The 26,759-nt window shown below is 44.8% G+C and overlaps 1 protein-coding gene and 1 long non-coding RNA gene across 2 annotated transcripts in view; one reads left to right on the forward strand and one right to left on the reverse strand.

The window, feature by feature from the left end:
* Positions 1-26,759, reverse strand: part of CA10 (carbonic anhydrase 10) — a 454,392-nt gene that overhangs the window by 90,413 nt on the left and 337,220 nt on the right. Inside the window, exon 4 of the mRNA XM_075014587.1 lies at positions 12,428-12,613. Coding sequence (XP_074870688.1) covers positions 12,428-12,613 — 186 coding nt within the window. The remainder of the gene's footprint in view (positions 1-12,427; positions 12,614-26,759) is intronic.
* On the forward strand, positions 1,033-23,658 carry LOC142023530 (uncharacterized). The gene is made up of 4 exons (XR_012648253.1): positions 1,033-1,166; positions 16,721-16,920; positions 17,930-18,109; positions 21,103-23,658. It is a non-coding gene; the product is annotated as an uncharacterized LOC142023530 (long non-coding RNA).

Here is a 26,759-nt window from a genome sequence, read left to right on the forward strand (position 1 = left end):
GCTACTGGGTATAACCAGGAGCAGTGAAAGCTTCCCAGAACGGAAGGTGCCTTTTTCCCCCTCGCTTGCTCCTCTCCTCACCCTCTCCCTCCCTTCCTCCCATATGTCACTGTTACAGCCTGAAAAGAAAAGTGATGGTGCTATGGCTCTGTCCCTTTCTGTTCTGGTGCCCCTGGGTAACAACAAAAAGTATGGATGGAAGAATGAAACTTTCCCATCCTTTCTGTGTACCAAACAACTGAAAGATTGTCCCCTTTGAGCTCAGTTCTGCCCATGCTCTGTAAGTATCACCATGTATCCTAAACATTTTGCTACCAGTGCATTCATGACCCAGCTAAGCCAGGGTCTATACAAGCACTTTTGTCATGCAGGAGTGTGAAAAAAATACCTCCCCAACCGATATAAATCACACCAACATAAGCAATAATGTGGAGAGCACTATGTAAATGGCAGATGCACTACTGCCACTCATTGGTTCTAGTTTAATTATGCTGAGAGGAGAGCTCTCTTCTGTTGGCATACAGCAGATACATGGGGGACCTTACAGTAATGCAGTTGCATTGGTACAGCTGAGAGGTCTCTAGTGGAGGCATAATCTAAGAGGTTTATGAAAAAATGATAACCATATATGAGAGGGCAGGATCAATAGTCTACCGTATCTGTTTGCCTGGTCTTATTTTGTCTATATTACGTCAGGTCCTGTGTCAGGGTCCCCCATGCTTTATTAAAAATTGGCTTATGAATATGAATATGCAGAACTCAATGACACTTTATGCAAAAACAGGTCATGTAATCTATCATTCAAGAGCCTGGGAGCCCTTGAATATGTCTATTCCCTTTTGTGCATGTACCTTTCTTGCATGTGAAGTTAGAAATATTAAGTGGGAATCTGTTTTATTAGTCCAGATATGGTAGTAAAAGACATTAGTGGTACCTTAGGAATTTTATGGTTGGGTGATCAAGTCAATTACCTGTGAATGTTTTTGTTTTTTCTTATAAACCCAAACTGTGGTTTGCCCTACAAAGAGATATGATCATGTCACCTGATGATGGGACTCATTTTGGATCTGGTACTTTTCCACTCAAGGTGAGAAAAATTTGAACTGAACACAGAGAATTCCTGCCTTTGGCAAAAGGGATCTAAAAGTGTGGGAGGACGTAACAGGGTGAGTCGCCAGATGCCAGGAGACCCCCCTCCTCTACTTGCCACCTAAGATACCTACAGGGGAAGGATCAGGCTCAAGCTAGGAGGCTGCTTAGCTTGTGAAACCGATGATTAGAACAACTGTTTACGGCAAGAATTGCATGTAACAAGTTTCTAAAGGTTTGTCTACACTTGGGAATAAAGTCGAGTTTGTTAAAGTCAACTTTGTAACACTAGATTTTATAAAGGCAAAGTTGAGGGTCCACACCTGATCATAAAGTCCATTTAGTGTGTCTCTACTAAAATGCCTAAGTCCAATTGCGGCAGCAGTGCATTGTGGGGAACTATCCTACAGTCCCTGAAGCCTCGTTGAATTTTGGGTTTCTGTGCCAGTGTCTTGTGGGAAAAATGTCACCACAAGTGTTTGTGAGTATGTGACGTCATCATCCCAGAGTGCATTGCTCTCACCCGCCTCCATCATTGAAAACAAATGGCCATTTCTCTGAAGCCTGCCCCCACATCAGGATTCTTTGATGATTGCCACCATCAGGGCTGTCTAATGATGTGTCAATCTGCCTGGAAAAGAAAGGTTACTCACTGTAGTAACGGTGGTTCTTCGAGATGTGTCCCTGTGGGTGCTCCACATTAGGTGTCGGGCTCGCCCGGCGCCGCAGATCGGATCTTCCAAGCAGTTTCTGCTGGACCGCGCATGCGCCGGTGCGCGCCGCTCCCTTGCGCGCTCCTGGCCACGTGCGTGATCCGGTCCCCGCCAGTTCCTTGACCAACCGCCTCGGATGCTCCTGCAAAACACTAAACAGAGATCCGAAGTGGGGAGGATGGGTGGGAAGTGGAGCACCCACGGGGACACATCTCGAAGAACCACCATTACTACGGTGAGTAACCTTTCTTTCTTCTTCGAGTGTCCCCGTGGGTGCTCCAAATTAGGTGACTACCCAGCAGTAACCCAAGATAGGAGGTGGGTAATCGGATCATGTACAGCTTGTCCCCGAGAGGACCGCTGTCGAGAGCTGGGTATCCTCTTGGAATACCCTGTGAAGGGCGTAGTGCTTGGCGAAGGTGTCATAGGATGACCAGGTTGCCGCTCTGCAAATGTCTTTTAGCACAACGCCCTTGAAAAAGGCTGTTGATGCCGCCACCGCCCTAGTGGAGTGAGCCCTGGGCGTGGCCAGTAAAGGAGTCTTTTTGAGTTCGTAGCACATTTTTATGCAGGATACGATGTGCTTCGAGATTCTCTGCAAAGAGAGACCTTCTCCTTTCGATTTGGGAGCGAGAGAGACTAGGAGTCTATCCGTTTTCTGGAAGGACTTGGTCCTGTCTATATAGAAGGCTAGCGCCCTCCTCACATCCAGGAGGTGTAGGCGCGCCTCTTTGTTAGAGTTATGAGGCTTTGGATAAAACAAAGGTAAAACAATAGGTTTGTTAATATGAAACTCAGAAGAAACTTTTGGAACAAAGGCTGGATGCAGCCGTATGGTTACCGCCTCCTTGGAAAATACTGTGCAGGGTGGCGTTGCCATAACTGCCACAAGCTCGCTCACCCTGCGAGCTGACATGATTGCGAGAAGGAAGGTCGTCTTTATTGTAAGGAGGCGGAGGGAAACCGTGGCTAAAGTCTCGAACGGTGGTCCCGTTAGCGCATTAAGCACCAGGTCCAAGTTCCACGAAGGTGGAAGTGGTTTCCGAGGGGGGTATAGGTTAACCAACCCTTTGAGGAACCTGGTAACCATGGGATGGGCAAACACCATGTGCCCTTCCTCTTCGTGTCTGAACACCGAAATGGTGGCAAGGTGGACCTTTAACGAGGATAGTGAGAGTCCTCCTCTCTTGAGGTCCAGTAAATACTCTAATATTACAGGTATAGGCACTGAAAGCGGGGCAAGCTGTTTGGTAGAACACCATGCCGTGAAGCGAGTCCACTTCTGCTTGTAGGTCTTCCTGGTGGAAGTCCTCCTGCTACTTTCTAGGACTTGTTGCACTTCCTCCATACATGTGCTCTCTAGGGAGCTGAGCCATGGATTAACCACACTTGTAGTCGCAGGCCTTGGGGGTGCAGATGCACTATGGACCCCTGGGCTTGTGTGAGCAGATCCGGCGCCACCGGAAGGGGCATCGGTGGACGGTCCGACATGAGCAGGAGTAGGGGGAACCATTGCTGTCGATCCCACATTGGGACTATCAGGATCATTCGGGCTCCTTCCCTCCTGGCTTTCTGCAAGACTTTGTGGATCAGCACTGTGGGAGGAAAAGCGTAAAGCAGGGGGCCCCTCCAGGAGATTGCGAATGTGTCCCCCAGGGACCCCCGTCCCAGTCCTGCCCTGGAGCAGAATCGTGGGCACTTCTTGTTGTGTTGAGTGGCAAACAGGTCTATCTGGGGAAAGCCCCATGCGTGGAAAATCGGTCGTAGCAGATCGGGACGGATCTGCCACTCGTGCGTGAGTGCAAAACGCCTGCTCAGCTGGTCTGCCTCCACATTGTGAGCGCCTGGTAAGTACGAGGCTTTCAAGGTTATCTTGTTGGCGATGCACCAGTTCCACAACCGGACTGCTTCCGCACATAAGGCACAGGACCGAGCTCCTCCTTGCCGATTTATATAAAACATGGTGGAGGTATTGTCTGTACTGATCCCGACTACTTTGCCTTGTATATTGGCTCGAAAGTGTCTGCAGGCGTTGAACACTGCTCTGAGCTCCAGTATATTTATGTGCAGTGACTGTTCTGTGGAGGACCACAGTCCTTGCGTCACTTCTTTGCCCATGTGTGCTCCCCACCCTATGTGGGAGGCATCTGTAGTAAGAAAAACCGATATTTGTGGTTGGTGGAAGGGTACCCCTGTTAGCATGTTCTTGGGGTTTACCCACCATTGCAGGGATTTGCGCACCTCTGCTGTGGGCGACACCACCCTGTGAACGGTGTGTGCTGCCGGTTTGTATACGTTCGCTAGCCAGTGCTGCCTGCTGCGCATGTGTAACCTGGCGTTCTGAACTATGAACGTCGCTGCTGCCATGTGGCCCAGCAGTTGTAAGCACGTCAGAACCGGCACCGTAGGGCTGAAGGTGATGACTTGCACGAGGGAGCCGATGGCCCGAAAGCGTGTCTCTGGTAGATACGCTCTCGCTGTAATAGAATTTATGCGTGCCCCTATGAACTCTATGTCCTGTGTGGGGCCTATCTTTGATTTTGCCAGATTGATAACCAGGCCGAGCGAAGAGAATGTGCCTGCTGTGACGCGTATCATGCGTAGTACCTCTTCCTTCGAGGCCCCTTTGAGTAGGCAGTCGTCCAGATACGGGAATATAAATACCCCCTGTCTGTGCAGGTAGGCTGACACCACTGCCAAGGTCTTGGTGAAGACTCTGGGGGCCGAGGAGAGGCCAAACGTTAGGACCTTGTATTGAAAATGTTCTTTGCCTACCATGAACCGGAGGAATCGTCAGTGAGCCGGATGGATAGTTATGTAAAAATACGCGTCTTGTAAGTCAAGGGCTGCGAACCAATCTCCATTGTCCAGTGCCATAAGGATGGAGGCGATTGTGATCATCCGAAAGCATTGTTTGCGCAGGTACCAGTTGAGGCCTCGAAGATCTAAGATGGGCCTCCAGCCTCCTGTCTTTTTCTCCGTGAGGAAGTACCTCGAGTAGAACCCTTTTCCTTGCAGTTGCTCCGGCACTCATTCCACTGCCCCTATGAGCATGAGATGGTCTACCTCCTGCTTGAGGCTCGCTACGTGGGAGGCCTCCTGGAGGTGGGGCCTGGGTGGAGGTCGTGGCAGTGGGAGCGACTGGAAGGGGATGGCGTACCCCGTGGCTATGATCTCCAGCACCCATTTGTCTGTGGTGATCCTTTGCCACTGGTCATAGAATGGTCGGAGGCGACGGTGGAATAACAGCTTCGGATGACCTTGTGCGATGGTAGTGATGGCGCAGCCCTGGATCTGTGTGTCAAACTTGTGGCCTTTGGCCCTGCCCCGAGGACACACGGCTCTGTTGGGAACGTCGCCTGGGAGTTCTGTACTGCTGGTGCTGTTGATGTCGCCCTTGCTCGTAACCCCTGTGGTACTGGGGACGCTGTGGCTGGTACTGGTACCGTCTTTGTTGAGGGTAGTACTTTTTCTTTCTGTATGGAGGGGTGTAAATCCCCAGGGTCCTAAGTGTGGCTCTTGAATCTTTACTGGAATGAAGGACCGGGTCAGTTGATTCAGCAAACAGCTTCTGCGTGTCGAAGGGAAGATCGACAATCTTTGCCTGCAGATCCCTCGGTATACCCGAAGTCTGGAGCCAGGACTCCCTTCACATCACCACTGCCGTAGCTGTGGAGCGTGCTGCTGTGTCCGCAGCATCCAGGGTGATCTGACCTCCCATCCTCGAGGCCGCATAGCCTTCTTGCATGATGGCCTTGAGCACCGGTTTCTTGTCTTCTGGAAGCGAGTCCATGAGGGAGGTTAACCTAGTGTAGTTGTCGAAATTGTGGTTCGCTAGATGCGCTGCGTAATTTGCCATTCACAACAGTAGTGTGGAGGAGGAGTAGACCTTTCTGCCGAACAGCTCTAGCTTCTTGGCATCTTTGTCTGTTCCCCTTGTCTTGAATTGAGATATCTTTGATCTTTGTTGCGACGACTCTACCACCAAGGAATTTGGTTGTGGGTGGCTGAACAGAAACTCCATGCCCTTCGCCGGCACAAAGTATTTCTTGTCCGCTCTCTTGTGGACAGGTGGAATAGTCGCAGGGGTCTGCCATATCGTAATGGCGGACTCCAAGATTGCTTCGCCAAGCAGTATTGCTATTTTGGAGGAGGCTGGAGGTCTCAGATTTTTGAGGAGCTTATGGTGTTTCTCTTGCACCTCTGCTGTCTGGATGCCTTGCGTGAAGGCCACCCTTTTAAACAGCTCTTGAAACTGTTTGAGATCGTCCGGAGGATGGACGTCCCCCGGGGCCATAGCCTCGTCCGGGGAGGAGAGCGAGGAACCACTAGGATACGCCTCTCTGGACCCTTCCGGTTCCTGCTGGCGATGGTACATCCGCTCGCTGGAAGCTTGCGAGGGAAAATCTCGGGGTTCCATAACCAGTTCCCCCTGAGATACTTGAGTCTCTGTCCCCATTCGCGATTGCCCTCGGGTATACGGGACCGTCTGTGGGGATCTTTCCCTGGTAGAATGCCGGTGGTGTCTATACCCCGCGTGATAGGGACGACCATGGCAGCATGGGCACTGTTCTTGGGAAGGTGACCTGGACCACTCCCTTGGTGCGTACCCCCTGCGTCTGGGGGAGCGAGATCATCGGGACACTGGAGAGAGCGATTTGTGATAGTACTCCAGCGTCTCAAACCCCAAGAAGGGTGAGGGTGGTCCCAGCCAGGGCGAGGCTGGTTGTAAAAATGGAGATGGGGGCTCCGGGTAGGCTAGGGGGGACCCCTGCCTTCTAGTTGGAGTCCACAGCATGAGTGGAGGGCTGAGAGAAAGCAACTCTGCAGCCCTGTCTGGAGAGGGGCTGCGGTGCCTTGTTTTCTGTGCAGCCTTCCCCCTCCCTTGAGGGGGTGGCTCCGCCCCCTGACGTGCAGGGGATCTCAGCACCGTCCGCACCGCGCTCGGCATGCTCTTGGGCGGTGCCGCGCGGGCGGTGTCCTCTGGTGCCTGCAGGCTGCGTGCCTGCGCGCTCTGCACCGCTGGTTCCCCAGGGGTCGGTGCCGCTGCCTGCGGTGCCGCCGGTACCAGCGCTTGTTTAGCCGCCGCCCTGCCTGTGGTGCGGGGCTGCTGTTTGATCATCGGAGGCTGAGCCGCCTCCACGTGGCTCTCCGTGCCGCCGCCGATCAGCTGTTGCTGCGGCTGGGGGCTGTGCGCTCCTGCCGTCCCGCTCGCTGTTGCTGCCGGCAGGGATCGGGTTGGGGAGACTTTCGTCCGTTTTTGCGCTGATGGGGTGAGGGAGGCAGCTTTCCTTTTATGGGCCCTGGAGGGTCCCTCCTGCTGCGGCTGCTCCGGCACGTCTGGCTGGAGGGCCTTGTTGAATAGCAGCATTTTAAGCCGCATCTCCCTGTCCTTCCTTGCTCTGGCTGTTAATTTTGCACAGAAGGAGCATTTTTGCATGACATGGGACTCCCCAAGGCACATTATACAGTGACTGTGCCCATCAGACGCTGGCATTGCCTTTCGGCAAGACTCACATTTCTTGAATCCTGAAGAGGACATTGTTGGTGAGTCTTTTAGTTGTTAATGGGGTACTTAGCACCTTCTCTGTGCTGTTTTCCCCCTCTCGGATAGCCTGCCACGGCAGGAGGGCTAATGGCCCTAGGCTCCTGGCCTCCGGTGCTCCGCTTGTTACTAGGACTGGACTGAATTCCGTCCCGCTTGTTGTTTCTTGTTTTTTTTTTTTTTTTTTTTTTTTTTTTTGAAAATAACAACTGGCTAACTTAACAATAGACTAAGAACTTGAAAACTTTAAAGAAAACAGCTAAAAACCATTGAATACGCTAACTTGGCCGTAGCCTAGTTGGATTCCGTCTGCAGCCGACGGCGGTTAAGAGGAACTGGCAGGGACCGGATCGCGCACGTGGCCAGGAGCGCGCAAGGGAGCGTCACGCACCGGCACATGCGCAGTCCAGCAGAAACTGCTTGGAAGATCTGATCTGCGGCGCCGGGCGAGCCCGACACCTAATGTGGAGCACCCACGGGGACACTCGAAGAAGAAACAGCAGTTTCTCAAGTACTGTCATTACTTCAAGTAAATTCAGAGGAGGCTAGTTCTGGCTGAAGAGTCTCTTCCACCAGTGAAGCCCATGTTACCGAAGTGCCACTTGCACCTGGTGTAGATACCAATGGAATCATCTGCAGTGACCACATGGACTATTATTTTCACAAAGGAAGAAAACACAATTACATGTGTTCTCTTCCCAATCTGGGAGTCGGGTCTAGTAGGTTAGCGGGTGGGAGGTCTGGTAGTCAGGACTGCTAGGTTCTCTCCCCAGTGCTGGGAGGGCATTGGTGTCTAGTGGTTAGAGTGGGGAAGGAGCCATTACACAGGTGTCTCCAACATGAGGGGAGAAGCCTGTCAGAAGTAGTAGTGGCTCAGTCACTGTAATTACTCCAAGACTCATTATGCAATCCCAATCTAAAGAAAAGAGAAGAGAAGGTTACCCAGGAAACCACTTTTTCATGGGAATTCAATAGCTGAGAATGGGCTGAAATATCTCAACTCAGAAATGAAAGTATCAGCCACTTTAAATACACTTTTGTCTGAAGTACCTGCTTAATGAGCCAAAAGATATGTGGAACACATAAATACAAGTGAAAAGACAGAGAGGCTGAGATTTGAAATTGTGCTTAAGGAGCAAGGTTTGAGGTAGAGAGTTTAATAATTTTAATAGTTTAATAATCTCAAACAGTAGTAGTGGCTCAAGCATGGTAATTTCTTCAAGACTCATTATGGAATCCAAGACTAAAGAAAAGAGAACATAAGGAAAAGTTAAGTTAGTATCAGTCAACAGAAAAGTTGAAGAAAGATGAACCCTTGAGACTGTTGTCCCCATCCAAGGATTATTTAGCCTACGAAAAGGAGGGATTCCCTTGCCTCTTCTGCTAAAGAAGCCCTAGCTTAACTGCCTGTGTGTGAGAAGGAAGGGAGAGAGCGAGTCCACAAAGTCCATTCCTTCACAGGAAATCGTTCCCCGAGCCACGCGCTTTGGGAAGAAAATGTGGCCTTGAAGGGAGAACATAAGAAACTGTCTTTAACCAAAGAACCTGTTGGGTCAGGGTTCTGTTTTAAAAAGAGACAGAAGACAACACTCTTTAGATAATATCCAATGCAGAACACCACAGAAGCAGATGTCCTGAAGCACAGTTCAAGAGGGGGGGTGGGCGGGGGGGGCTTAAAAATGTAACAGACACATGGTACCTTGGTGGGGTTAGGGGGCAGCCTAGTAAAATGTACAGTGCACAAAACAAGTTTTGCAGATTCTCCTGCTAAATCTTGTGCAGGGAAAAAGCCCTCTCAAGCACTGAAAACCCACATAGGACAGGGCATGCTGCTCTGTCGAGACAAGCAGGGTCCACACAGCCTGGCAGCCTCCTGGGGACGGGGAGGGGGAAACTGGCTAGCCATGTGGCTGGTGGGGGAGCAGAGAAAAAAGCTGGATTTTCACCAGCGTTGCTGGGCATCCCTGGTGTAACTTTTCTCCAGTGTGCCCTGGGAAATCTTCCCTTAAAGGTGCACATTTCTTTTGCTGGTTTGCAATTCATTCAGCACAGATTACTCCCCTCCCCTCACAGAAATGAGATCCTGGATCTGCTGATGGCTCCATGCTCGGTTCTTTTGCGATCCCGTGAACTCATGGCTAGTAGATGGGCTGCTCGCCACACTGGCCAAGAAGGAACGAAAATTAATCAAATATTCCTGATCTGATGACCCCTGCTTCCTGTTATGTACTTCCTGCTCACCTGGGCTACGTCTACACGTGCACCCAACTTCGAAATAGCTTATTTCGATGAATAACGTCTACACGTCCTCCAGGGCTGGCAACGTCGATGTTCAACTTCGACGTTGCTCAGCCCAACATCGAAATAGGCACAGCGAGGGAACGTCTACACACCAAAGTAGCACACATCGAAATAAGGGAGCCAGGCACAGCTGCAGACAGGGTCACGGGGCGGACTCAACAGCAAGTCGCTCCCTTAAAGGGCCCCTCCCAGACACACTTTCATTAAACAGTGCAAGATACACAGAGCCAACAACTAGTTGCAGACCCTGTATATGCAGCACGGACCCCCAGCTGCAGCAGCAGCAGCCAGAAGCCCTGGGCTAAGGGCTGCTGCCCACGGTGACCACAGAGCCCCGCAAGGGCTGGAGAGAGAGTATCTCTCAACCCCCCAGCTGATGGCTGCCATGGAGGACCCCGCTATTTCGATGTTGCGGGACGCGGATCGTCTACACGTCCCTACTTCGATGTTGAACGTCGAAGTAGGGCGCTATTCCCATCCCCTCATGGGGTTAGCGACTTCGACGTCTCGCCGCCTAACGTCGATTTCAACTTCGAAATAGCGCCCAACACGTGTAGACGTGACGGGCGCTATTTCGAAGTTACTGCCGCTACTTCGAAGTAGCGTGCACGTGTAGACGCAGCCCTGGGGAGCAGGGGAGGTAAAGTGATGACCAGAAAGGACACACTGGAGGCATTGTGGGATACTTCTGGAGGCTAATAAAATCGATTTTAGTAATGCTGCCACCTGCACTTGCCTAAGTCAATGCTGAAAAATCGATTTTTGGCATTATTCCCGGTGAAATCAGGAGTATAAAAGTTGACCTTGAGAGCACCTTAAAATCGACTTACTGAGCACTGTGGTGAAGACTGATGGTTTATAAAATCAACCTAAGATCCTTAAATTCAATTTCATCCTCTAGTGTAGACCAGGACATATTGTATTAGGATTAGCTGGCATATTTTGTTTATTCTGGCTTAGTAACTTTGATGTGCCAGTTTTCACTTGCAATCACTTAAATTTTACTTTCATACTTAATAAAAACACTGCTATTTATTATCAAGTCTAGTGTAAATAATTTTTACCTTTAGTGGTGTAACTACTGTGCATCTTTCTCTTTCACTGATGAAGAAGGCAATCAAGTAAGATTTCTCTATACAAAACCTTTCTACAAAGTAAGCTGAATTTATTTGGGGGGTCTGGTCCCTTTTGGAAGTTGGGTTCTTGGGTGCTGTCAATGGCACTACAGCTGAGCCTTCCCAGAGCTTAGCTGATTCAGGGTCTGTGTGTGCTGCGGGGTTGGCAATCCCAACATTGTGACATGGCTAGTGGAGATCAGAACTTCTGGCCGAGCAGGACAGGTTGGTGGGGAGCCCCTGAGAGCAGGAAGGTGGGCATCAGTGGCTTGATCAGCACACTGAGTGACAACCACAAGAGGACTTCTTTGATCCAGTCACATCCTGAAACTGCAAAGATGTAATTGTGTGATTAACTCTACATCCCTTGAGCAGACCCACTGACTTCAACAGAACTATTCACCATGGCAACACTACAGCAATGTGTCAACAGAAGTTACTGTCAAAAGAGATCTTCTGGCAAGACCCCTGTCAACAGATAACGTCCACACACTGGATTGGAAAAGCAATCAGTTCTGTTGACAGAGAGTGGCCAGACTGCTTGGCCACTCTTTTGACAGAATGGCCAACTGGAAGCACAGCAAACAAGGCTGCCCAGTGAACCTCTGTCGACAGAGGGCCTCAGGGAGCATCTGCATGACTTTTTTGTTGACAGAAACTGTCAACAAAGGTGTATTCCTCATCATGGAGAGGCAGAATGCTGTTGGTGGAAGGGCTGAGTTTTGTCGATAGACTCGTGACAAAACACATTTTGTGTGTAGACGCTGTATGAGTTTCGTTGACAAAACTCTCCAGTGTACACATAACCCATGTGTAATTTAACCATGTGCATAGTCTTCACAGGGATTATGGTGTACAGTAGAAAAGGATGGACAATGGTAAACAATAAAAGGTAGAATTTCTTTAGAAACAGCCACAACCTTAAATATTACTTTCTGGTTAATTTTAGAATTTGATAATCAGTTTTTAGTTTTCTTGGGAATAGGATAACCTAATGGTATGTGTCATTCATAACCATATAGATGGCAAATGCCCTGCTTTCAGTTTCTTTTCCTGAAATTGAAGCTATGAATCCGATTGGTAAAAATCTGAGTGTTTCATGTTCTACCCTGAATTTTATCCGGTCTTTAAGCTGCTGATCCTAAAATTATTTTTCTCTTTTAAAAATGGAAAATGTCGTGTTACAGCTTCAGAATGTTCTTGGAAAGCTCATTCACTTTTGATTAAAATTCCTTTGAAAATCCCAACCCAAGAAAGGTAGGTGCCCCAAACCTCTTGACATTCAATGGAATTTAAGTACTGAGGGTGCAATCATGCCCCTATTAAGCTACTGGGAGCTTTGCCACTGACTTCAATAACTTGGAATCCCACCCCCCCAGTTTCTTTAGTCTCCATGTAAACCCCAGACTTAAAAGCCACTCCCCCAAGCAGCAATTTGGTTATTTCAGCATGTGAGTAGTATATATCTAGCACAATTATTCCCATACTGCACCACAAACCTAAGAGTGAACATGCTGTGCTTGATATGATACACACACATTACAGTGCACCATTAAAATATTTCCCTTCTTATCATGAGCAGCAATTAGTTTGAAGCTACCCTTAGGCATGGAGAGCAGGTATTTCATATGGGTTCATTTTAAAATTCAAGCACATTGACATACCTCCCCAGAAAAGGCTTGTCCATTAAGGAGATGTTCTGATCCCTGGCTATCTTCACTTCCAAAGTGTAACCGGATCTCTTCCAAGCGGTGACTGTATGTCATGGGCCCTCCAGAGATGTTCACCAAATGCTCTTTGTCTAATCGTAGGGAAACATGTCTCCCTGTATTATACATTGTCCCACTGACCTAAACAAAATAAACAAACAATATAAGATAAAGTTTTTCCAAAATCAGTAGTATTTCCTGGAAAATAATGATGCAGACTTTGAGGTTATGCTCCTTCATCACCTTTAGATTAATCCAACCATAAATCTTTAAAAAGCTGAGAGATCAAATACCTAACCAAAGGTTGAATTTCAAGTTTTGCTTTTAAATATTATACTTTATAGTCAAATAGTTTGCTAAATCCCTATGTACATATTTTAACCACAGGCATGTGGTTAACACAATGAATGTGATTATTATACCTCTAAATAAGTATACATATGAAAATATTCTTTGTGAGACCTGAATAATGACTTCATTACACAATTTCTGCACTGAGAAAGGGGAACATTTCAGCTGCTGTATGAATAATTCACAGTATATTTAAACAAATCAGAAATTTAACTCATTTTTTCATAGTGAAAAATGTATATGAAAATTTGTCTCCAAGCAAAGATGCTACAAAAACAGGAATATGAAGTGTGTATATACACACACTTATGTATGGAGCCATCTTCCGCTCACATCAGAATCACTAGTAAAAACTATCCATCTCTGTTATAAGGCTCTGTATTTTGACAAGATGTACATTGGCCACAACAGTACAGAATTATCCTTTGTGAGTTCTTACAGCCCATTTCATTTTGAAATTAATCTTTTTTTTTTTAAATAAAAGAATGCAAAAGTGACCCTAAAATAATAATCCAGTTAGTACAATGGAAGGAAAAGAAATTTAGTTCAGAGAAGTGTTTCATTTTAAATAAAAATATACTGTAAAATTATTAACGATATGAAAAATAGTGTAACACTATCCGTTAATCTATGCTATTATAGGGGAAAACATTTATTTGAGTGCAGAATGGACTGAGGCTTACTAACATTCTTCAGGAATGGAAATCGTAAATTTAAATAACATTAATATTAATCAGAAGGAAGTGTAGCAATGGTATGCTTTGTTGCACTTTAATTTTAAAATTAATGGCTTGACAATTATGTTTTATATCCTATAGTACATTGGTACTGTAGTAATTAACACAGCTGCAGTGACATTTTTATCTTTAATACTAATTAGTGCATTTAAATGACCTGTTTTGTGGCACAGTATGCTGTAAAAAGTTACATTATACAAACTGTGCGACAGAACTAAACAGGTAAGATTAAATAGCTTCTGTTTTTTGATTTTGATACAGGTGTTCTATGTATATTTTGTGTTACTTCAATTTAGAATGTGGAAGAAAATACATTTCTCATGCAAAGCAGTAAATGTGAACACTGCCATTTATTTCACCTTCAACCTGATTGGAATTTTTAATATATTCCCTCTAGCTTGCCAGCTTAATTTTAGCATGTACAGTAATTAAATATCAAGTTTAGTTTAATATTTGGAAGCAGGTCAGTTTTACTGAATCTAGTTCCAGTACACTGCTTATGGGAATGACATAAAATTGCTAATCACAAGTAATGCATAGTTTCAAATACAAATGGTGGGGAAAATTGTTTAAAGTCATTTTGCTAGTTCTTTATTTTGGAAGTTCACACTTCGTTGAACATTCAGTTAGTTTTAGTTACTACAAAATATTCACAATCCATTTTCTGACTCTGCTTGATACAAATCTTAAATTAGGTTACTGCTATTCTTCTTCTCAAGGTAATAATGCCTCAGATAACTCTTTATAATATATATGTGAAAAAGTAAGCTGGCCAGACTCCTGAAGAGGGATAATAATTTTTCCCCTACATCTCCTTTCATAAATGCAGCACTTACAATGAGGCCACATTGTGAATGCTTTGGAATAGAAGTCCTCTATGCTCACAATGGGTACAGCATACCGGTAGAACAGCAAGCCTCTCTTATTACATCCTACAGTGTGCTTCTTTTTTGACTTGGAGGGAGCAACACTTAAGTAAGGAAATAGCTGCATGGACATGTACGTAGAAACATTATACTGTAGTTGTTAAGGAGGACAGAATTGCAGACTTGCAACTCCAAACACATCTGCTCCTTGAACATGAACTACCAGGTATGTCAGGTTTCTGTCCTTGCTGGCTCTGCACACTAGAGGGAGACATGCCCAGGTATATACTAAGGCAGTGTGTTACAATGGAATACTTTTAATGTTGAGTGTGCTGCACGTACTCTCAACTTTCAAGGTGACTTTCTGATGCCGGCACTTACTCACTGGTAGAGAGAACTTATGTTCAAACACTGACCTGGAACACCTCCGAATAAGTGATTGAGAGGTTAAAAAAAATCCATGTTCCACTACCAGATGGTGCCCCTTGCCCTCTCACTTGTCTGATGTCACTTGATATCAGACATCCACAACCACTTGCGGTGCATTTTTTCCCCATAATCACAGGGCTGGATGGGACCTCAGGAGGTCATCGAGTCCAGACCCCTGCTTCAAGCAGGATCAACCCCCACAAAGTCATCCCAGCCAGGACCTTGTCCAGCCGGGACTTAAAAACCTCAAGGAATGGAGAATCCAGCCGGAACTTAAAAACCTCAAGGAATGGAGAATCCACCACCTCTCTAGGCAATGCATTCCAATGCTTCACCACCCATCTGGTGAAGCAGTTTTTCCTAATATCAAACCTATACCTCTCCCTCTTCAACTTCTGACCATTACTCCTTGTTCTGCCATCTGACACCACTGAGAACAGTTTCTCACCCTCATTTTTAGAGCTCCCCTTCAGGAAGTTGAAGGCTGCTATTAAATCACCTCTAAGTCTTCTCTCCTGTAAACTAAACAAGCCCAAATCCCTCAGCCTATCCTCATAGGTCTTGTGCTCCAGATCCTTAATCATTTTTGTTGCCCTTCACTGAACTTTCTCCAGCAAATCCACATTCTTTTTATACTGGGGGGCCCAAAACTGGACACAATATTCCAGATGCGGCCTCACCAGTGCTGAATAAAGAGGAATAACTACTTCTCTAGATCTGCTCGAAATGCTCCTCCTAATGCACCCTAGTATGCTGTTAGCCTTCTTGGCTACCAGGGCACACTGTTTACTCATATCCAGCCTTTCATCCACCATAACCCCTAGGTCCCTTTCCATCGTACTGCTGCTGAGCCAGTCGGTCCCCAGCCTGTAACAATGGTTGGGATTCTTCTCCCCCAGGTGCAGGACTCTACACTTCTCCTTATTGAACCGCATCAGATTTCTTTTGGCCCAGTCCTCCAATTTATCCAGGTCCCCCTGGATTCTCTCTCTACCCTTCAACGAATCTACGTCTCCCTCTAGTTTTGTGTCATCCGCAAACTTGCTGAGGGTGTAATCCAGTCCCTCATCCAGGTCATTAATAAAGATGTTGAATGACACAGGCCCCAGAACCAAGCCTTGCGGCACTCTGCTTGAAACAGACCACCATCCAGATATTGAGCCATTGACCACTACCCATTGGGCCCGACCATCAAGCCAGCTTTCAATCCACTTTCTATGTAATACACTGGTACAGAACCCAGAATGCAATGGGGGATCGGGAACTGTAGGATAGGTGCCCATAGTGCACTGGTGACACAGTCGAACTTAGCAAAGGTAATTGGGACATACTATGTCGACTTCCTAAACATACGTGGACACTCACCATTGTCTTTATAAAATCTAGTGAATAAAGTCAAGTTTAATAAATTTGACTTTATTTCCTAGTGTAGACACTTAGAGCTCCACTGCAGCCTTGACTTTCAGTCAGACACAAAGGCAAGCAAACTTTCCTTACCAGCATCACCTCCTCCAGCGCAGACCCTGCCTGTGCCTGCACTTCTCCCGAGCAGGCTCTGAGCGCTCCCGATCCCATCCCATTCCCCTACAGTTCCAGTCCAGATCCCAGCTCAGATTGGGATTGAGGATCCCAACCCATCCCTTCCCCTGTATGTGGGAGTCTGTAGGGAGCTGCAAACCAGGGGTACTTCTAGCCACATATTGCCTGTGGCTCTCTACAGTCCCAAGGCCAGCTCTCATGGCTAGGAAAGTAGCACACTTACTCAGATGAAACTTTTTGTACCACTGGAACCAGGCTTCTGAGGTTGAGAGGGTGGAACTGCCCCTGTGCAACAGCTTTTCCACTTTAAACATTTTCCTGCACAGGTTTTTTGCACATTCTCATCAACCGATGAGCCTGTGCAAGCTCAAGACGTCATTGTCAGACAAGACGGACTACCTACCACTCAGATGAGAGCTCCTCCTTCCACTTCCCCCATCCCAGCCTACCTGAAGTGGCTTTTCTTCTGAGAGGAAGTTTAATCTCCAGCCCCCACTCACATCAGTGCCACTTCCTCCCTGCATCAGTAAGGATGGATTACCTTCCCCTCGACCTCAGGGATTTCCCTCCACTGAATCCAACCCTTTCTCCCTGTACCAGTTTCAAGCCAGGAGAAACTGTCTTTCTTGTTTCACTTTCAGATGCCTGGGCTTGTGTTGCTTGAGGATGCTGGGCTGCAGCAGGCTGGTGGAGGAAACAGTGTCCCCAACCCCCTTTGACCATGGCCCCACCAGTAGATCCCCTCCCACAAAAGTTGCAGAGAGTGTGAGGGAGTCAATGAGTGAACTTCAAAGGAGTGGGGGTGGAGGGGGTGGTTGCAGCCTTGGGTGGAACTGAAGCCACGAGGATAACTGAATGGGCTGTTAAATTTAATTTCTCAGCGTGGGTAGTTTCTGGGCTGGGCACGGGGGTGGAGGGGGGAAGAGGGTGTCAGGGGAAACAGAACTGATTAGAGTGTTTGTGGGGGAGTAGGCAATAGACAGACCCATGGGGAGGTGGGGAGCAGAGAGAGAGAGAAGGGGACACCGATGGGCAGCAGTAAGTTGGAAACATCAGGAAGGGGAGATACCAATGATACTAGGCACATATTCAAAAACTAGGCTATTACAGAAATATACAGATATGTTGAAAGTAGCTTCCCCAGAAATTGGCAGAACGCCCCACCCGCCATACACTCCTTGTTCTTATGGTTGGAGGAGCAGAAAGCATCAGGCAGGAGATGCTCAGCTTCGGGGTGGGGGTGTTAACAGGAGAGGGCAGACAAGGGGCAAAAAGAGCTGGAGTGAGGGGCGGAGCCTGGAAGAGGCACCCAGCAGTAAAACCAAAAGTGAGCGCCTATGATTCCAGACAAAATGGTCTGTTAAAATGTTAATCATAGCATGGGAAAGAGGATGTGGGGACATGACGAGGGGATTTAAAGTGACCGAAGACAGTTGTAATAAGACAAATTCACTGGCTCTATGCAGGCTGCGATTTTTAAAAGTGACACAGTTATGAATGTTAGATACCCCAGTCTCATCTTCGTTTCCTTGCAGGTGTCAAATATAGAGAGAGCAGATCACAAAAACCAGTCAATCTTATACACCTCGAGACCTGAAGAACAACTCCTTGCCAACTCAGAAGCCTGTCTGCTACCAACAGAAGCTGGGTCAATAAGAGACACCACTTCACCCACTCTGTCCCTCTAATCTCTTGGGACTAACACTACATACAAGGTGAGATCAGAGCTTCTCTCTCACAAATGTTATTGGGGTTTTATTTGCTGTTGTTCTGAAGAATCCCTGCAGGATATAACACACATTCAAAGGGGACCATTCATAATGTGGTTAATTGCTTATGCTAAACAATTGTGAATTACAGGACTGCAGACATCTCAGTGTGGCACACCTTAATGAAAGAGAAAAAGGCATGACTTGGCTGAAATAGAAATGCCCTACACTATATGACATTTTCAAGTTTTTGCACTGGCAAAGGGTTAGCCTGGGCTATGACTTCACCACCATGATAACACTAGTGTTGGGGTTACTGAAGACTGAAACAATTTTTTATTATTTCCAGGTTCAAAATAATAGTAATGAATTATTTTATTATTTAGATACTTTCCAGATAAGTATCTTCAGTCATATACATCTGCATAGAGTTATTTTTTCCTCGTTACACACATTCCTACAAGATAAACCAAGATAGGGCCCCTGCATGGAAAAGTTTTATACAATCCAAGAAGGAATGAAATCCATAGGTTTTTACAGAAACTATTAATCCACAAACCTAGAGTATTTGATTTTTACACCATTCTATAGCATTAATACAATTTTCTAAGGTAGCTTTAAAAAACAATACAAAAAGCTTTAAAAAACAATACAATATTCTATTCAGTTCTATAGAATGATTTCCATAATGTGCCAAACTATTCCGTGGCATAACTCCACTGACGTCATGACCTTGGTGTTATTTCATGGCATATTATAGAACAACTTTATTTTATGCTTTCCTATATGTCTTTAAAAGAGTTGTGTAAAAAATATTTATGTACTAAATGACCTTAGGAAAGAAGAGGACCACTTCTCCAATGGAATGAAAATCTGCATCTATCCTATGTCTCATGGATAGGTTTGTAATAAATAAAATAATCAACAGGAGCCTGGCAAAAATCCAAATCCAATAACTGCAAAGTTAAAGATGAAACCACATTTTCAGTTCACCCCATTTCATTTAGATATTGAAAATTGTTTCCCTACAGAGGTAATTTTGCATCTGATATAATTCCAAGCACAATGGAGCATATCTTGGGGATTTCAACCTTAATTGTTGAATATCTCAGCTTTGTTCAGTTTTAATTAAATTATTAACATCTTCCTGATACAGTTGTTTTTTATTTAATCTCATTCAGTTTAATTCTTGCTTCACAGAGCTTTGTGGACATATTTCCCCAGTGGCATCAATACCTGTTTTTATCTTGATGTATCTTTATTTTTATCTCTGTTATATTATATATTGCATTTGTAAATTAAGTTTTAATACAGTTTGAACTTCTCTAGTCTGGCATGATTTTAGTTAGTGGGGGCTGATGGCTGAGACCCCGGGTGGCAGCAGAAGTGCCAGCAGCTGAGACCTGCAGCTGAAACCCTGGGGGAAGGCCAAGTAGCTGGGTTCCAGGGCAGCCCTCAAAGCCCCCAAGCCTTGGTTGGCCTTCCATCGTTCATCAAATACTCTGTTTTGGCACCATATACTGAGGGTGCCAAACTAGAAAAAGTTTCACTTTGCACATGTACAGCATCCTTGTATTCACAAAAGTTCCAAACTTTGCTCATAGTGATAAGCAAGTGACAAATGAAGTCAGTCAAGGTACATGAATAGTAAATGAGATTAGCATTTGATTCACAGTTGCATCTAAAGATCTGACAGATTGTTATGGCCATTACAAAAATATTCAATAAATATTTTCTAGCTTTATTTTGCTGTACACCACTATCTTTCCCCAATGGTTCTCTAATATAGCAATTTTGAAAGTATTTCTTCATTAAGGGATTAAAACCTCTTTAAAGCCATTCTTCCAATCTCTACCAGTCCTGAACCAGTAACTGCTTCTGTTAGCTGAGCCCTGATGCTTTAGACAATGAAAGAACAGGGAGATTTCAAAAACCCTAGTAAAGTACAAGTCCAAGAAACAATCTGGTAGTTTTAAGGTAGAACATTTTTAACAACTTGAAGCAAGGAGTGCGAGAGGAAAGGAAAGGATAAAAGGAAAAGGGTGTGGAGAGGAGGAAAAGTAAGATTTTTTATCTTGTGACGCTTCCTCAAGTTCCAGTATATGTTCTCTGCTTTCAGAGAATATTTACAAAAGATGAGAATGGGGGCAAGTGGAGGTGCAAGAATATGAGCCCCGATCATGCAGCTGACGTGGTTAGGTACGGTGATGGTGTCACCAGTGTAAATATGTGGATAGAGTTAGCAATTGGGCTTGTGTTTCTGTGGGGTGACTTGTTGCTTGTGAGAATTTTCCTGAGGTTAGGTGGTTTTCTGTAGGAAAGCTCAGGTAATAGACTGCAACAACCCCCATTGCCAACTCTGCACTTCCACTAACATGATATATGCCATCACGTGGTGGAATCTCCACCCCCAGAGGTTTTTAAGTCCCAGCTTGACATAGTCATGGCTGGGATGACATAGTTGGGGTTGATAATGCTTGAAGCAGAGGGCTGGACTCAATGACCTCTTGAGGTCCCTTCCAGCCCTCGGATTCTATGAGCCAGCAATGCTCCTCTGCTATGTCTAGTGAACGAACGGGACAATCACATTGCCAAAGAATGAATGGACACAAATAAGATATTAGGAATCTGATTACATATAAACCCGTCAGTGAGCATTTTAATCTAAAAAGTCATAGCATCCAAAATTTGAAAGTGTGCATTCTAAAACAAAGAGACTTTAACACCAGATTACAAAGGGAGACAGCTGAATTAGAGTTCATTCTCAAGTTTGACACTTTTCACCTGGGTCTCAACAAAGGTATCAGTTACTTTATGCATTACAAGGACAGTTTCCCCACCTTTGACATTTGTAATGATTGCAGGTAGCCCATTTAACAGACACTTGGAGAATCTACTTGTTTTTCCCCTCTCTCCCCTACTCCTTCTGTCCTATCTAACTGATTCATCAACTTTTATTTCATTTTTTTCTCTCTCTGTTAAATTCTCTTCATCTCCAGTTATCATTCATCAGGATTTTCCACATCTGAAGAAGTGTGTCTATCCCACGAAAGCTCATCACCTAATAAATAATAAGCACCCAGGAAAATCAATGGTGCATGCCTGCCTGCTGTGATGTTTCTGGATCTTGTCTGCCAGATGAGAGGAATTTCTGTTAGAGTCTGAAAACGTGACGGGCCCAGAGAAGTCCAAGTGCTGCATCTGGAAGCAAACTCCCAAGAAATGACAAGTCCATCAGAGGTGTGCTAAACCCCCACTTTTACACCCTGAAATATGCTCCTCTTGAAAAATAGCCAGCTCTACTGGCTGATTTGGAAGAAGAACGGGTCCAAAGACCCCTTCTGCCTTCCTCAAGTAAGCCTCATGTCCAAAGCAGTGCTTCTACTCATGGCAGCACAAGAACTGAAGACTGCCAGCTCTGGAGTGTACGAAAGAGCTCCTTTTACTCTTCTGCATCAGTTGTGCAGCATCTGGCCAGCAGCTGCTCTGAGAAGCAACATGAACATTTGCTCACTAGTGTCCCAATCCTGAAGACCTTATTCAAGCAAAATTTTTACTGAGTGCAATCTGGAGTGAGGTTTATGCAACAAAGTAAGGGGCCAGTGAGTCCCCACAGGCTGCATAAACCACTGTATGGCTACGTCTACACGTGAAGCCTACATCGAAGTAGCTTATTTCGATGTAGCGACATCAAAATAGGCTATTTCGATGAATAACGTCTACACGTCCTCCAGGGCTGGCAACGTCGACGTTCAACATCGACGCTGCGCAGCACCACATCGAAATTGGCGCTGCGAGGGAACATCTACACGCCAAAGTAGCACACATTGAAATAAGGGTGCCAGGCACAGCTGCACACAGGGTTACAGGGCGGACCCAACAGCAAGCCGCTCCCTTAAAGGGCCCCTCCCAGACACACTTGCACTAAACAGCACAAGATCCACAGAGCCGACAACTGGTTGCAGACCCTGTGCATGCAGCATGGATCCCCAGCTGCTGCAGCAGCAGCCAGAAGCCCTGGGCTAAGGGCTGCTGCCCACGGTGACCACAGAGCCCCGCAGGGGCTGGAGAGAGAGCGTCTCTCAACCCCTCAGCTGATGGCCGCCATGGCGGACCCCGCTCTTTCGATGTTGCGGGACGCGGATCGGCTACATGTACCCTACTTCGATGTTCAACTTCGAAGTAGGGTGCTATTCCCATCCCCTCATGGGGTTAGCGGCTTTGACGTCTTGCCGCCTAACGTCGATGTTAACATCGAAATAGCGCCCAACACGTGTAGCCATGACGGGCGCTATTTCGAAGTTAGTGCCGCTACTTCGAAGTAGCGTGCACGTGTAGACACGGCTTATATTGGCAATTGTTGCGAGGACAGGAGGGTAGCTTTACTCAAGCTGCATAATCCACTCCATCTCTTCTCAGGTGCTTGTCCATCATGAGGGCGGAAATCCCTTTGCCAATGGGATGGTGGGACTCTGTGGAAGCAGGGTCACACAGTTCCTGGGGAGCTTGGCTATGCTTTTATTAGCAGCCATACTTGAATTAGAATTTTAGACAAGGAAACTGGATGAATTCATGATGTGGCACTTGGTGCTAGACTCACAGTTCACACATATGGCCAAATGTGTCAATTTTCTGAATTGCCTAAGAAAGCACCTAAAAAAGGATTTTGTTAAAAAAAATCTAAGAATCTTAATCATTTAACCCTTATGGAAAAATCTAGAAGTCTTTCAGTAACTTTTCTGTAGATTTTCTTTAAAATATGAGCATTTTGGGATACAATTAGAGTGAAAAGTGCAGTAGAAACACTATTATAATAAATATACTGTGCTTTAGATGTTGAAAAATATGATTTCCAGTACCTTTTGCTTTCAGTCTTCTTGGGCTCAGCAAGTGAAATAACTGTATATATTGAAACTATTTCCCCCTCTGTGAAGTTACATGCCTGTTAGGCTCATTTCAAATATGATGCCTGCAACTTTTGAATGCATCCAGCAGAGAGCACTGTGGACCCATTACATTATGCCATTATGTATATGCCATCATTACTTCTGCAGCCAAGAAAAAAAATAAAGCAAATCTTTATGGGGAAGTGACACTATGAGAATCTGGGGCTTGCAATTTCATAGGAGGTGGTATCACTGAGACCATAGTGAATTCTGACTCATGTCACACATTACTAGCCTGCAGCTGCATGTTTTCACGGTGCAGCCTCAGCAGTCACTAAAAGGCCACTGGATAAATGATATATCAAGAGTTTGTTTCCTGGCAAAAATACGGTAGATCTTATGTTGTGCATGGGAGGGGAAAAATGCTTAACAAAACATTAAAAACTGCCACTTACTGGGAGGAAGCACCAATATAATTGCTTAACTTTGAAGAAGAACAGGCAGCAGCATCAATATTTGATTTAGAAAAGAACTGTGTGAAAAATTAATACGAAAGATAAAAGCAAGGTTTAAAATCATCTTTTCATCTTTTTAGTTTGAAAGTTTTTGAAAATGGAGTGATGTTGATGACCAAAATTAAACCATTTACCTGCCAAATGAAATCCATCAAGTTTCAGCATCTGCTTTTTTTTTTTTTTAAAGCTATACTTGTGATGAGCATCTTTCCCATTCATTACAGTGCATTTTTGGTTGTTTACTTCCCTAAATGATTGATCTGTGAGAAACTTGGAACAAATCTCTTAAATTAAAAATTCAAATTTCCTGGCAAAGAAGCACAGTCTGGCAATTTTCAGTGATCAAAATAATGTGCTCCAATGATGTATACGGCATTCTGGTAACAAAAATATCATTTTAATAAAAAAACCTCAAGGGCTACGTCTACAATAGCTAAAAACTTCGAAATTGATATGCAAATGGCCATTTCAAAGTTTACTAATGAAGCGCTGAAATACATATTTAGGGCCTCATTAGCATGCGGGTGGCCGGCACTTCAAAATTGACATGGCTTGCCACTGTGCGGCTCATCCAGACGAGGCTCCTTTTCGAAAGGACCCCACCTACTTCGAAGACCCCTTATTCCTATGAGCAGATGGGAATAAGGGGACTTCAGAGTTGCTGGGGTCCTTTCAAAAAGGAGCCTCGTCTGGACGAGCCGCGCGGTGGCAAGCCGCGTTAATTTCGAAGTGCCGCGGCCACCCACATGCTAATGAAGCACTGAATATGTATTTCAGCGCTTCATTAGTACACTTCAGAATGGCCATTTGCATGGCAATTTCGAAGTTTTTGGCTAGTGTAGACACGACCAAGGTCTTTTTTATGAAGAGGTAAATTATATGCCATAAAAATTAAAGGTATGAAAAATACCCTTGGCCCATTGTAAGGCCCGATAGTGTTTATATGCTAAATTCTGTCTTCTAAGGATAATAAAATTCTTTATGATACTTTCCTAACCACGTAAGTACAGCGAACTTTGCTTGTGAATGGATATGAAGGATAAAGCCAAACCAGTAGAACTCACAAAGCACAATGCCCTTAACAGCAAAAAAACATGCTCTACCTTATCTAAAACATTCTAGTTACATTACATTAATAGGATACATAGAGATGATTTTGTTGTTACTTATGTTTTTCGTTATATTGCAATGCAACATATGGGAACGTGAAGTTCCACTGGTACACCAATGCAGCAAAATGAAGTACCTGAATGTTCTATCCATCTTGAGAGACTACTCATTCACCTGAGCCAGAGAATACACCTTCACACAAGTTTCTGCTGATAAATAGCTCCCTCCCCATGAGAAACCAAAACTTTTACTCAAGTGACAACCTGGTTATTTTAAGCTAAGTGCTTCTCTAAGAGTACTCACTGACTTAAAACAACCTTAATGACTTATGTGTATGATGCATGCTTGTATTTCACTAATCTTGATTTTGAAATAGTGCTAAGTCAATAACTAATTGAGAGAACTGCAGTTGAAGAACTCATTAAGCTAACTTAGCCTAGCAATTAGTTACAAACTGTGCTGGCAGCAATAATAGCCTTCAGCACAGACAGATCCATAGCATTTAGAATAATCACCTTCTTAGATAGAGAGTTGAGTTAAATGGGAATTTTAACCTTAAGATTTTAAACATATTTCCAAATTGTGGCAAAATAGCATAGAAGCCTACAACACTGAGGAAAGTGCATGGAAACAACTTTAAAATTGTTACTTCTATATTATATTTGGGGTTTGTTGAGCAATATTTGTGTGTCCCCATGTAAGAAGGTCCCAAGCTCTGACTGGATTACCTTTGGATGGGAGAGCAGAACTGTCCCAGCATTCTTGGAAATGTAGATAGATGCTTCATTACTAAATTCTGACTTTAAAGTTTTATTTGATTGAATGGTATGGATGTTTCCCTAATTTAAGTGTAACATAAATAACTGGAATCTGAAAAGTACCCATACTACACATCAATTTTTCTGTGTTGGTACTGGAGGCAAAATTATGTGCCAGAAATTATTCAAATAGAATGAGCTGACCTATGCAAAAGGACTGTCATAAGATTCTGAATAGTCACAGGGAGTCACGTGTTAGTCTGTATCTTCACAAAACAAAAAAATAGTCGTGTAGCACTTTAAAGACTAACAAAATAAAATAAGATACTGAAAAATGATGTGATCTTTTGCCTCTTGCTAAATTTAACACCCATTTTAAAATTCATTTGTTTAGACTTTCTAAACATTATCTTTATTTGCTTATTGTAATTTCTTCTATTTTCAAATTACATTTTTACTAATAAAACATGTACATATGCAATAATTGTTTCATCAGAAATGTAGCTAATGGACAACGTTTGACAACCATGAATAACTTGGAATGTAGGCGAGGGCTGTTTTTTTTTTTCTAACCAAGGAGTATTTTCTACCTTATTGAACACACACCTCACTAACAAAAGTTTGTTAGGATACTCATCGAAGCATCCTAAACTCTAAAGAGAGATGTAATCAATGTTGGAGGAGAGCATACTACACGAAGCATCACCACTTAATAAAAAGTATTGTTAAAGGTTAATAAGCTCCTGTGGGAAGAAAAACACTTCTGTGCATATCCCTCCCCACTATAATAAGATGGAAAAGACATCCTGATGTTTTGCTACTAGACTATTAGATATGACTGAATAATGTATGAGCACATAGCTACCTTACTAAGGTAAGAGAAAAGAATACAATGTTCTTTGGTGATACGGTTAAAATTTAACATAGTTAAAACTCATGCAATTGTACAAAATGTGACAAAATAAGTGGTTTTATTTCATTCTCTCTTAGAACAGTATGTTACCTGGACATTGTTTGACTAGTGCTACACTCTCCCCTAGTGCCGGCAGCTTGATGTAAATGAGCAGTCTCAAAAATGGAAAATGTCTGCTCATTTGCATACTCGAGAAGCTCATTTGCATATTCACAGCAAAAAAACAAGCAATGAAGATGTGGTTCTACTGGCAAACCCCCACCCCCAGTCACCAGCCCCTTATCCCTGGAAAAAATCAGGGATAAGGGGCTGCTGACAAAAACCACGTCTTCACTGCCTGTTTTCTCCATGAATATGTAAATTAGCCACTCAAATATGCAAATGAGCAGGTATGTAGAGGAAGAATGGAGCTACTTAAAAATATTCCAAACAACTTTTTTGGTCTTAAAATTCCTCCATATGACTTTAATGCTT

This window comes from Carettochelys insculpta, chromosome 20, assembly GCF_033958435.1.
Source record: "Carettochelys insculpta isolate YL-2023 chromosome 20, ASM3395843v1, whole genome shotgun sequence".
NCBI lineage: Eukaryota > Metazoa > Chordata > Testudines > Carettochelyidae > Carettochelys > Carettochelys insculpta.